The sequence below is a fragment of the Cyclospora cayetanensis genome, unplaced genomic scaffold, assembly GCF_002999335.1.
Source record: "Cyclospora cayetanensis isolate NF1_C8 unplaced genomic scaffold, CcayRef3 CcayRef3_contig_24, whole genome shotgun sequence".
NCBI classification, from domain to species: Eukaryota; Apicomplexa; class Conoidasida; order Eucoccidiorida; family Eimeriidae; genus Cyclospora; species Cyclospora cayetanensis.
This window is the reverse complement of record NW_020312192.1, coordinates 1-12,395: the sequence shown is the minus strand read 5'-3', so window position 1 is coordinate 12,395 and position 12,395 is coordinate 1. Positions and strand designations below refer to the sequence as shown.

Below are 12,395 nucleotides of genomic sequence, written 5' to 3'. Positions count from 1 at the left end.
CTTTCTCTCTCTCTCTGTCTGTCTCTCTGTGTGTTTGTATGGGCACCAGTGTAGTGGACGGTCTCTAGCTACATCAAATAAAGTCGGTGTTTGCTATTTGTCGGAGGCGACGTCTCAGAAAGCGTAGCAGCCTGTGGCTGCTTTGCGTCAGCGCACTAGGCGAAATTTTTTAGGTTGATTGCTCGTGGGAATGCTTGTGACAGAGCCTCTTCCTGCCTTAAAGGCGCGTGATATTGACAAGACAGATCCTGCACACACCGTGGAGCCTTCTAGTGGACTAGTGTAAAACATTCGCCAGCCACCACTCTTATTGGATTTTGTTTGGCTTTATGCGGAGAGTTGTTATCCGCAACTGCCAGCAGCCGCTCTCTTCCTCTTTAGCGAAGGCTATTCGAGAGTGGCGCCTAAGCTGCATGGAAACAACGCTTGGAAATGCATGTTTACGTCAAGGCCTATGTGAGGAGTCGATAAGTGGGGGCTGTGTAGGGTTCTTCCGGTGTATAGTTAGCTGCGTTCAAACAACCCTGCACAGGAAGGGATATGCCATTCAATTTTTGCCAGTTCTGCTTCGCCTAGCGACTGTGCAGTCCTGAAGGCGCACTCAGTCCTACAGACAGCTTCACGGGAGCCGCCTCGCAGAGAGCCGTGTTAGCGCTCTTCATGCTAGGGAGCTGCGTGCTACACACAGCCTAAATGTACTGCAACTACCGAGGGTAATTCCAGAAGGGGAAGACACCTGCACAACAGAGTGGGGGGAAGGAGGAGAGGGGAACCTTTGAGCGTAATGGCAACCCCTGTGTAGGGGACGGCGAAGGCTAAAAGCCACAGGGCACCCAATCCTATCCGCTCAAGAGCTGGCGCGCGCATGCAGCGAAGGAAGACAAATAAGCGCAGCGAAAGGTCTGTCATGTATGTATGCGTATGTGTGTATGCGTGTATGTCTGTATGTCTGTGTGTATGCGTGTATGTCTGTGTGTATGCGTGTATGTCTGTGTGTATGCGTGTATGTCTGTGTATGTGTGTATGCGTGTATGTCTGTGTGTATGTGTGTATGCGTGTATGTCTGTGTGTATGTGTGTATGCGTATGCGTGAGGCAACGGCAGCGTGGAGTTGTTGCTGCGTGCAGGACTGCTGCTGTTGCAGCAGCCTCTGAAGCGGGGGGCGAAAACGAGCCCTTTTCATAGCACTCATGTCTTTGGTGCAAGACTGAAGCTGCACTGTCGTACAGTCAGTGTGAGCCACCGGTCCAAGCCTTCCTGTAGCAGCCGTGGCGCCAGCGGCAGTCGCAGTAGCAAGTGCAGCCGCAGGGACTGCTCCTTAAAGTTTGCTCTTAGGATGTCACCATAATTTTGGGAGTTTGCTGTTTCAGTGCGAGAGCCGCATGCTCCGCGTATGCATGCTCACACACACTCGCCAGCAGCAGCAACCCCCCTGCAGCAGCGGCAGCAGCACGCAGCAGCAGCCGCAGAAGTGGCGGCAGCGGCATCATCAGACTGCCTTTTCTAGCGAATGGCAACATTGCTGTGGGATCTTAAATTGTAGAAACAAGAGTTGGACTGCAAAGTCAGCCGCAGAAAGCGCCGCGGCTGCTGCAGCGGCTGCTCTCGGGGTGGTTTTTCCTGGCTCAACTGCTCACTTGCTCAAGGGGCCCTTTGACGGCTGTGCAGCAGCGACGCTGGAAGTGATTCCTCTTGGCCAATGTCTGCCTCTCCATACATTTGTACAACATATATGCACATATTCATTGTCTGTCTCTGAGCAACCAGGAGGAAGCGGCAGCAGTTGCTGCTGCCTCTCTTGTAGGCGCAGCTGCGTGCGCCGTAGCGGCTGGGAAAGTGACACTGTTTCTGGTGTGCTGCACAACTTGAACATTGGAGGAGGGGGGCGGCTAAAGCACTGTGGTTCATCAGTCAGTGTTGTATATCCCTCAGCAGCAGCGGCTGCACCAGCATTGACACGGGTGCAGCAGCCGCAGCAGCGGCGGCTGCTGCCGCTGCTTCTCCTGCTGGTTCCACTTGAAAGGGGGTTCGTTCGACAGCAGCGCTCCCTCTCTGTCACACACAGGCACCCATACACCCAAGCACATACACCCAAGCACATACACCCAAGCACATACACCCGAGCACATACACCCGAGCACATACACCCGAGCACATACACCCGAGCACATACACCCAAGCACATAAACACTCTCTCTTGCTCTCTTTTTTCTCCGCGTCAAGATGTGTCAGAGGGCGCCCTCCAGCGTGCTGGTGCTGCAGCAGCGACAGCAGCCGCTATACGTGCTCGTTTTATTGCTTTTTCTGTTCCTCCTTGCATGCCCCCCTTTTCCGAGGGGGAGCCCTCGATCGGCGGCTGCTGCTGCTGCGGCAGAGGAAGTTTTTGGCGCAAGGGCAGTCGTGCACTTAGAAGCGGACGAAGGGGAGCCTGAGGAGCTGTTTGCTGATGAACTGGAGGAGGCTCCTTTACCGGATGCCAGCAGCAGCGCAGACGAGGCGGAGGCTCCGGAAGATTTAGCGGAGACAGAGGCGCTTCGGCAAGGAGGAGCGGGAGCAACTCTCGGAAGCCTCGGCTGGCTAGACGAGATCGAGGAAGCTCTTGCCTCAGGCTCAACACACAGACTCTACCAAGGGCCAGATGGCGACACCCTCTTTCAGCTAGCCTCAGGGAGCGAAGAAGTTGCGCTGCTGCTGCAGCAACTGAAACCGCTGCTGCGCAAGCGATGGCGAGAGCATCGAGAGCAGCTCCAGCCACCGCAGCTGCTGCCCGACTGGTCAGAGGCGCTGTGGGAAAGGATTGAACGCGGAGTTTTGCTGCGAGCTGCTCTGTACAACAGAGACAATTATCCACAATCCTGGTTTGTCGCAAGAAGCGCCCAGGAGGGGCCCACTACCACTGGCGCTCTCCTTACGCCTCTGCAAGATCACGAACTCGAAGAAGCTGAAGCCACTGCACAGGAACGACAGATGTAAATACAGTCTTTTACGATGTTTCTATCGGTCTATCTGAAGACCTATATGTGAATATGCATATCTAGATATGTATCTGTATACATATATATATCTATATCTATCTATACACACATGTATCCACGTGTGGCTATCTCTCTACGTGTATTACATCTGTGTATTCGTGCGTAAATATCTATGCACATATTTCCAAGTCTGTGTGTCTGCATGTCTCTCTCGCTATACATGTATATATGTATACGTGTCCACCTCTTTACGAGTGTCTCCTCTCTGGCGTTTTTCGACGTGGTGTTTTCGCGGCGACTTCTTGTTTCTGGGGGCTGCTGCTGCTGCCGTCTGCCTTTCTGCTCCTTTTTCTGCTGCCACTGCTGGTGCGTGTTCTTTTCTTGTGCTGCAGGGTGCATGCGTTAGTGCTTAACCTCCTGGAAAGAGAAGGAGGGCCTATTGCAGGGGTAGCCGATGCCACAGCTGCGGCAGTTCAAGAAAGCAGCAGCAGATGGGGGGGGCAGAGCGCAAGCAAACTAGCCACTCCCCCACCATCTGCCGAATTTCCCACCAATTCTGCAGCCATCGACGGACTGCTTTCCACTGTATCTACAGCCGAAGAAATGAGACTCCCGACGCGAGATCCTGCAGCAGAAGTTGGTGGGGCACCTGCAGTTTCTGCAATGCCGCCTCTGGAGACGGCAGAAAAACGCACTGCTCCAAATGCAGAATCCGCTAGAAATTCTCAGTCAGCTGCTAATGAGAACTCACAGGCTGCTGGCGTGACCAGCAACGGAGGCGACAGCAGCAGCAGCAGCAGCAGCAGCAAAAGCAGCAGCAGCAGCAAAAGCAGCAGCAGCAGCAAGATGGCTGCTGCAGACCTCCTTTTTGTGCCGGAGGACGTTTTAGACTTTGCTGCCGTCTATGCGTCTGGGAAGCTGTCTATGCTGCATGCTCTCCGCAGCAGAGCCGTCTCAGGAGGAGAAGCAGCAGCAGCTGGTGCGGCTGCAGAAGAGGCGGAGATGGCTGCTGCGCAGGCTTTGGCGCGTGAGAGGGAGGGCTTAGGACGCCTTGTTGGCAGTTTCGGAGACGCGTATTCCTTTCTGCGGCTGGTGCTGCAGCTGCCGGAGGCGCAGCCGTTTCTTACTCAGGAACTGCGGCGTCAAGAGCGAAAGCAGCACCAACAGCAGCAACAGCACCAACAGCAGCCACAGCCTGGGAAGGAAGAGTCGAAAGAAGAGGGTTACGACAGTCGCTTTGCCTCGCTGTTGCCAGATCCGCTGCTGCCCATGCCGCAGCACAGCGCTGCCGTGCAGCGGCAGCTGCAGCAGCTGCCGCCGGCGAAGCAGCAGCAGCAGCGAGTGGCGGCTCTCGGAGTGGTTGCATTTTTGTCTCTTTTCGGCATTGCAGACGCCGAGGGGCGGCTGCAGCTGCCTGGGGGCTGGCCTAGAGATCTCTCCTTGGTGTCACGCGCTGTTGCCATGGGAAGAGGTCAGAAGCCTCCCTGCAGTTTGTGTCTTCTGCTTGATGGTGCGTCGCATTCTCGCGGATGTTGCGGTCCCTTTGTGTGTGTGTTGCTCGCTTTCGGGGGGTGCTTGGTTAGCCTTCCTTCCCCCCCCTCTGCGCGGTGCACGAAGGAAGCGAAGGAGGCACGCGCTGCTCTCTGCGAGCGAAAGCTTTTTCTCTCTTTCGCAGTCGCATCGCCAGTTTGCTGCCTGATGAATTGCGCTTTGTCATGCGTCTAGGCTTCTTGTCGTCACTAGGCTGTCCGTCCTTCGCTCTGGGGAGCGAGGGCTGGGCTTTACAGCAGAGCGCTTCTTCGCTTACCGTCTTCCTGGCTTCGCCGAAACACACACTCCCTCTTCCTCCTGTTAGGGGCCCTTTCGATGCACCCCTCATGCAGAGTTCGCTCTTCGCGAACCGCGAAGCAGTCGTCAGAAAGAGCAGGTCAGCCTTCGAACTGTCGTAGCGTGGTACTGCGTCTGCTGGACGGGTGTTGTCTACGAGAGACAGATCGAGGTAGAGAGAGAGAAAGAGAGGGAAAGAAGATAGAGAGAGAAAGAAGATAGAGAGAGAAAGAGAGGGAAAGAAGATAGAGAGAGAAAGAGAGGGAAAGAAGATAGAGAGAGAAAGAGAGGGAAAGAAGATAGAGAGAGAAAGAGAGAGAAAGAAGAGAGAGAGAGAAAGAGAGGGAAAGAAGATAGAGAGAGAAAGAGAGAGAAAGAAGATAGAGAGGGAAAGAAGATAGAGAGAGAAAGAGAGAGAAAGAAGATAGAGAGAGAAAGAGAGGGAAAGAAGATAGAGAGAGAAAGAGAGGGAAAGAAGATAGAGAGAGAAAGAAGATAGAGAGAGAAAGAGGTAGACAGAAAAAAATAGAGATAGACAGTGCGCCAGTGCCTCGGCTCTTGGGGGTAAGGGGACGGGGGTTCAAGGGAGCTTTCCCATCCTTCCTTCTTCCCTTTTCCCCGCATTCAGCTAACAGTATTTTTCTTCATGTCAGCCATTCCTCCGCTCATCCTATGCAAGCGTGGAGGCATGGATTCCCCCGCCTGTCCGTTTCCTCCTTTTTGCTCTGCTCTTTCTCCTGCTTTTTCCCCTTCCTCGCGCCCTCGCGTGCGTGCCCCTCTCTCAGGATGCTTTGTTCTCCTGCGCTTCCTCCATGGCTGTTGTCTGTGTATAAATGTATGTAAATGTATTTAAAATGTGTATTATAAATGTGTGTGAATGTATGTACATGTGCATACTTGTGTGTCAGTGTGTGAAAAACATGTGTATAAATGTGTGTAAATGTGTGTACATGAATGTAATTGTGTATAAAAAATGCGAATAAAAATGTATTAAAAGTGTAAAAAATGTGTATCAGTAATGTGTATCAAAAAAATGTTAAAAATGTGTATCAAAAATCTATTTGAAAAAAAGTACAAAAATGTGTGTATCAAAAATGTGTGTATGAAAACATGTGTATCAAAAATCTATGTAATAGATGTATGTATCAAAAATGTGTGTATCAAAAATGTGTGTATCAAAAATGTGTATCAAAAATGTGTGTATCAAAAATTTGTATCAAAAATGTGTGAAAAATGGGTATTAAGATGTGTGTGTCAAAAATCTGTGAACGATGTGTGTATAAAAATGTGTGTATAAAAATGTGTATCGAGAATCTATGTAAAAATGTGTATCAAGAATCTATGTAAAAATGTGTATCAAGAATCTATGTAAAAATGTGTATCAAGAATGTGTGTGAATTATTGTCTCTCTGCAGGGCAGACACGCCGATGATTAAGTATCTCCTCGCTGCGCATGCAGGCGACCCCATTGCTTCTCTGGCTGCAGCTTACTACTTGCGGACTGCCAGAAGTTTTCCTGGGCTTGATGCGGGAGGAACGCAGCGAGCGTTATGGGCGATGCAGATACCTCCGACCTTTTCGTCTGACAACAACGCTGCTGCTGCTGCTGCTTCCTCCACGCAGACTGCTGCTGCACTGCAGGATGCCTCTGCCGAGGCATCGGTGTCGCCAGCAGCCGAGCGATCGAGGTTTGCAATAGGCAAAGGTGGAGCGACAGTCGAAGGCTCAGGTATCATATCTGCGCCTTCGGAGGAGGAAAAGGATGCAAGCTATCTGGTTGCACTGCAGCGTCTTGGTGAGGAGGGAGGCTCTAGAGAACGCCGCAGCAGGAGCCGTCTGATGCGGCTTGTTCGATGGACGCCTTTCTTTTTCCCTTCTTTCAGTATGCGTGTCTCTGTCTATGGATCTGTCTGTGTTTCTGTGTGTATGTCTGTATGTCTATGTGTATGTATTTATGTCTATGTGCATGGATATATGTCTGTGTGCATGTATATATGCCTGTGTTTCTGTGTCCATGTGTATGTCTGTCTGTGCCTATCTCTCTCGCTCTCTCTCTCTTTCTCCCTCTCTCGTTTTCTCTCTGCGTTTTTGCACTGCAACGCTGCTTCCTCTCGTGCGCGTTGTCGGTGTCAATCCGTGCGAGCTTGTTGCCGCTGCTGCTTGCCCGTGTGTGTTTTTTCGATCGTTTAGGAAGCGAAGAGGCGGGGGACTGTGCGGCAGCCTTGCGGCACATGCTGCCTGCTGCTGCAGCAGCTCTAGAGCAGCAGCAGCAGCAGCAGCAATACGGCTCGTGGATGCGCGTGTCACCTTCGTTTTTCCTGCGCTCCCCTGGGGAAGCGGAGACTTTCGCGGCTCCTTCGAATGCCAGCAGAAACAGCTCTTCGCCGGCGAGTCTTTTCTCCTCGAAAGACGCTATTCCCAGCGAGCTGCTCGAACTGCTGACTCGTCCTGAGCCGATCGTGTATGGCCCCCCCTCCGAGGCTGCTGCACCGCATAACAGCCGCGACTATGCAATGCTGGTGCATGCAGTCGCAGAAGATGGCGATCCTGAAGGTCTTGCTGCCTTAGCTGATCTGTACCTCCACGGCAGTCCAGAAGGTAGGGAGCGGTGTTGGAGGCGTTCTCCTCTCGTCTCGCTTGCATGCGCAGGAGCAGCGGGAGTTTCTTCTTGCTTAGCTGCCTGCTTGTTGCTCGTCAGTCCTCTCCAGCGTGCTGCGCTTGTCTGGAGAGGCGAGCTGCCGCTCTTTTTTTTGCGTTTGGCTGCCCTGAGGGACGCTGCTGCATGCAAAGTGCGCTGCAGCAGACAGGTGTCTGTACACCGCAACGCGCGCATGCGTGCTGACTCGCTCTGCTGCGGGTTTCTTTCTGTGCAGCGGGCATTCCGAGAAATCGGCAACGCGCCTTAGACTTGTGGACGGAAGCAGCAGAGAGAGGCGATGCCAATGCAGCGCTTGCCGCTGCGCATCTGCTCCTAGAAGGCCATACACCTGCTGCTGCTGGAGGAAGAGCAGCAGCTCGAGCAGCCGCTGAAGTAGCGGCAGAAGCTGGAAGGGCAGGAGCAGCAGGAGGAGCAGCAGCAGCTGGAGGATTGCCAGCTGCTGAAGGAGCAGGGGCAGCTGGAGGATTGGCAGCAGCTGCAGCAGGAGAAGCTGGAGGATTGGCAGCAGCTGCAGCAGGAGAAGCAGCAGGAGGATTAGCAGCTGCAGCAGGAGAAGCAGCAGCTGGAGGGATACAAGGGACAGGAGGCTTAGCGGCTGCTGGGAGGCACGCTGTAGCACAAGCTCCTGCAGAATGGGGTGGTTTGTTTCAGGGAGCATGGCGAAGCGTTTTGTCGGCTGTAGGACTAAAGGCGGAGGATGAGGTCAAGAAGAAGGAGGAAGTGCAGCACCCGGCAGAACCTCTTTTGAAGCAGGCAAGGCTGGATCAGGCACAAAATAGGAGGAATCTCTTTCAGAGAGAGAGAGAGAAAAGAAAACAGAGAGAAAGAAGCAGTTGGACGGCAAAAAGGGGTAGAGAAGGGCAGAAGCAGGCTGTTGCCTTTTAAGTGCTTAGGGGCCGCATTGTCTGCGCCTCCTATGAAGAGTTCTAGTGTATGTACAGGCTCTTTTTTTCTCGGGTGTATTGCTTCGTCCTGTCTGTATTTTCTCCTACTGTAATTGCCTCTCGCATGCCACACTGAACTGCAGGGGCATCTCTATGCGCCTGCTCGTAGGAATGGTAAGGAGAATGATTTGTGGTGTAAGGCTTCCCTTGATGAGAAATGTATTTTGCCTCAGGTAATGTCTGAGGGCGAAGGATCTGCCCCTCAGATTGCACGATATTTAGCGTGGCGATTCGGATTTGCAGGAGAGACGAACTCGACGCTGGCAGGTGCATGGAGGAAGGGGCTTTCACTGCTCGCCTCTCTTCTTTTCTGCTTTGTTTCTTGCTGTATTCCTTCCTTGCTTGCTTTCTTTCTTCCTTCCTTCATTCCTTCCTTGCTTGCTTGCTTTTTTTCTTCATTCCTTGCTTGCTTGCTTTCTTTCTTCCTTTATTCCTTCCTTGCTTGCTTTCTTACTACCGCTCTTCCTTCCTTCCTTCCTTCCTTCCTTTCTTCCTTGCTTTCTTTATTCCTTCCTTCCTTGCTTGCTTTCTTACTACCGCTCTTCCTTACTTCCTTGCTTTCTTCCCTTCCTTTATGTCTCTGAGATGCACTTTCTTCGTGCTGCGTTTCTTTGAAGAAATGCGTTTTTGGAGTGCTGTGGCGAATCTGCGACTTCAAGCGCTTTTTGCCGCCTTTGTTTTCCTCCTAGGCATTTCCCTCTGTCTTGCGCTGCCCTGTGCACTCATCTCTGAGCGCCTCAAGCTTTTGAGGGCTTTAAAAGAGACAGTTTTCTTCTTGGTCTTGCCGCCGTTCTGGCTGTTATTTCTGGTGCTGCTGGGCATGTTTTCGAGCATGCTCCCCTGCCGAGAACTGCGGCTGCTGCTTCTCTCCTTGCCTGCTGCTACAGGCGAGGCGCTGCGCATAGCCGCTGATTTGGGAGATAGCAATGCGCAGGTGCTCTACGCGGCAGCACACCTTGCGGCTTTAGCGCCTACCACAGCGTCTGCAGCAGCAGCAGCAGCAGCAGCAGCAGCAGATCCTCTGGGGGCATCTCCTGCAGCCGCGGTGGGGGGCAGAGGAGTTGCTGCAGACAAGGAGCCGCTTGTTGCAGTCGGCAACATGACTGAGGCTCTAATATACTTCTCCAAAGCGGCAGTCGCTGGGCACCCCGAGGCATCATACAGCGCAGCCTTGCTGCTGCTGCAGGGAGCCTCGCCGCTGCACAAATCCCCCAAGGATCGATGCAACATGGCTTACAAGGTTAGCCCCCTTTTCTGTGCTCGTCGATCTCGCCACTCCTCACATCCCTTTCGCCACTCCTCACATTACTTTCGCCACTCCTCACATTACTTTCGCCACTCCTCGTGACGTCCCTTTCGCCACTCCTCACATTACTTTCGCCGCTCCTCACGTTACTTTCGCCGCTCCTCACATTACTTTCGCCGCTCCTCACATTACTTTCGTCACTCCTCACATTGCTTTCGCCACTCCTAACATTACTTTCTCAGGCTTCTGCTGCACAGCTGCCGAAAGGCCTCTTCGTACCCTTTTGGAGCGGCTTGAACCATGCTCGCTCGCTCAGACCTATGTTTTTGTTTCTGTATTTGTGTGTTATTATGTATTCTTGTGTTTGTCTGCTTCTGTCTGTGTGTCTGTGTCTGTCTGTGTGTATGCTTATGTTGATGTCTGTTCGTGTGTATTCGCCTGTCTGTTCATGTCTGCGTGTGTATGTCTGCCGTATGTGTATGTATTCATGTGTCTATCTGTTTGTATGTGTGTGACATGAGCTGCTGCATGATTCTTGAGTTCGACCTGCTGGCTGTCTTCTTTAGGACTGGAAATCGTGCGCCTCTGCATGTTGTGTGGGGTGTACGTGCGATTTGGGGTGTCTCTTCAGGTCTTGGAGAAAGTAGCGATGCTGCACCGCCGCGTGAATCTGCTGCATGCGCTTTCTCTGCATGCACATCGCAGCGACGATACCACGGGGGCTTTGCTGCTTCAACTGTTGCTCTCAGAAGTAGGGCACGTAGCAGCTCATGTGACTGCCGCTGCTCTGTGGAAGCATGCAGCGGAGCAGCATGCACAGCGGCAGAAGACACTAGGAGTGCTCATGGAAGAACTTTTAGAAGCAGACTTCGCAGTTGCTGCTGCTGCTGCTGCTGCAGAAGGCAGCAGCATGCAGCAGCAGGCTTCCGTGCGAGCAGGGGAGGGAGGAGGAGCAGGAGCTGCAGCACCTGCATCATCATCAGCAGCAGTGCCTGCTGCGATTTTCGCTGCTGAATCGGCAAGCGCAGCGCAAACCCCTGTACAGAAAGACGTGCAGCAACAGCAGCAACAGCAGCAGCAGCAGGAAGTGGAGGCAGACGGTGCCATTGGAGAATCCGACGAAGGCTCAGCAGAGGAGGCCCTTCGCAGGTTGTTGTTGAGTCGCTATTCTGATCCCTCTGTGGCTTTGACGGCTGCAGCAGGTGCTGCAGAAGCTGGAAAAGGAGGAATGTCGCAGACAGTGGCTGCAGCAGCAGACGTGGAAGCAAGGGTGGCTGCCGCAGTTGGCATGTGTGAGCTTGATCGCCGCGTATCTCCGTTTGCGCATGCTGAGCGTCAGCGACTGCATGCGGAGGGAGATCCTGCAATCCAGAAAATCCTCTTGTTCGAGCCGAGGGAAGCATGCAAGGCGAGCATGCTCGGCTCGTCTGCAGCTGCTCGCGCTGCAGTTGTCGCACGCAGTCAGCTGCAGCATCTGCGAACTTCCGAGTTTGTCAGATGCTGGCTGCAATTGCCTGAGCCTCTCAACATCCCAGGAGCTCCCCCCGCGACAGCCTGTCGATTTGCTGCGCTTAGGAGAGCCGCCTTACAGGTATGTGAGGGGAAGGGGTGTAAGGCGTGTCTAGCGAGCAGTCAGCGCAGACAGCGGGAAGGGCAGGCTCGAGGAGGGAAGGAAGGGAGCTCAGGGGAGAGGAGCTAGGGGGGTACATGTTTTTCAATTGACTGCCAATATGGGGAAGCAGTGCAGAATAAACCAAAGGCTTTGTGACACACGGAAGGGAGTAAAGATCGCCGAATAGGGGGGGAAGGCGGGGAGGGGTCTTCTCTAGGAGCATGCATTTACGAAAGGAACAAAGGGCTTTTTTGGCACGGCGCATGTGCGTGAGCGGCTTTCTTTTTAGGGAGATGTTGCCTCCATGGTGAGCCTCGCAGAGCTGTATGCACAAGCTGCTGCCTCTGCAACTGCCGCCGTGCAAGCGTCTGCTGCAGCACATGCTGCTGCCTCAGAAAGCCTCGTAGAGAAAGAGACACAGTCAGACACCCCAGTCTCGATGCATGCGGCTGAACTCGCCGAGGCGCTTAGCCGCTATTGGGCAGAAAAAGCCGCAGACACGGGAGACGGCAGAGGCGTCTTCATGCTCGCAACCTTAAAGGAAGAGGGTATAGGAGGAGCTGCACAGAGGGAAGATGCAACACAGGTTCGATTTTCTTTGGGGAATCCTCCTCACGCACTCGCTCACTACCTCTCAATCTGTCTCGCACTTTCTCTATCTTTCACTGGCTATGTATGCGTGTTTCTCACTCTTTTGCTCTATCTCAACTCTCTATCTCTTTCGCTCTATCTCTTTCGCTCTCTCTATCTCTCTCTTTCGCTCTATCTCTCTCTCAATCTCTCTCTCTCGCTCTCTCTCTCTCTATCACCCTCTCTCTCGCTCTCTCTCTCTCTCTATCTCTCTCTCTATCACCCTCTTTCTCTTTCGCTCTATCTCAACTCTATATCTCAACTCTCTCTCTCTATCACCCTCTCTCTATCTCTCTCTTTCGCTCTATCTCCACTCTCTCTTTCTCTATCTCAACTCTCTCTCTCTATCACCCTCTCTCTCTCTCTCTCTCTCTCTCTCTCTCTCTCTCTCTCTCTCTCTCTCTCTCTCTCTCTCTCTCCTTTCTTTTCTCTCTCTTTCTCGCTCTCTCTCTCGCTCTCTCTCCCTCGCTCTCTCTCTCTCATTCTCCCTATCGTCTTATGT

General features: G+C 53.0%; 1 protein-coding gene across 1 annotated transcript; it reads left to right on the top strand.

Annotated features, from left to right (window-relative positions):
* Positions 1–190: 190 nt before the first annotated feature.
* LOC34623771 lies at positions 191–11,849 on the top strand (the record flags this gene model as incomplete). Its single annotated transcript, XM_026338187.1, has 14 exons — positions 191–282; positions 1,544–1,675; positions 2,337–2,969; positions 3,368–4,485; positions 4,701–4,902; positions 6,218–6,410; positions 6,459–6,597; positions 6,993–7,400; positions 7,676–7,875; positions 8,113–8,214; positions 8,579–8,672; positions 9,293–9,645; positions 10,283–11,242; positions 11,553–11,849. Coding segments are annotated over exons 1-14 (4,923 nt in total), but the record flags the coding sequence as incomplete, so codon positions are not given.
* Positions 11,850–12,395: the final 546 nt, after the last annotated feature.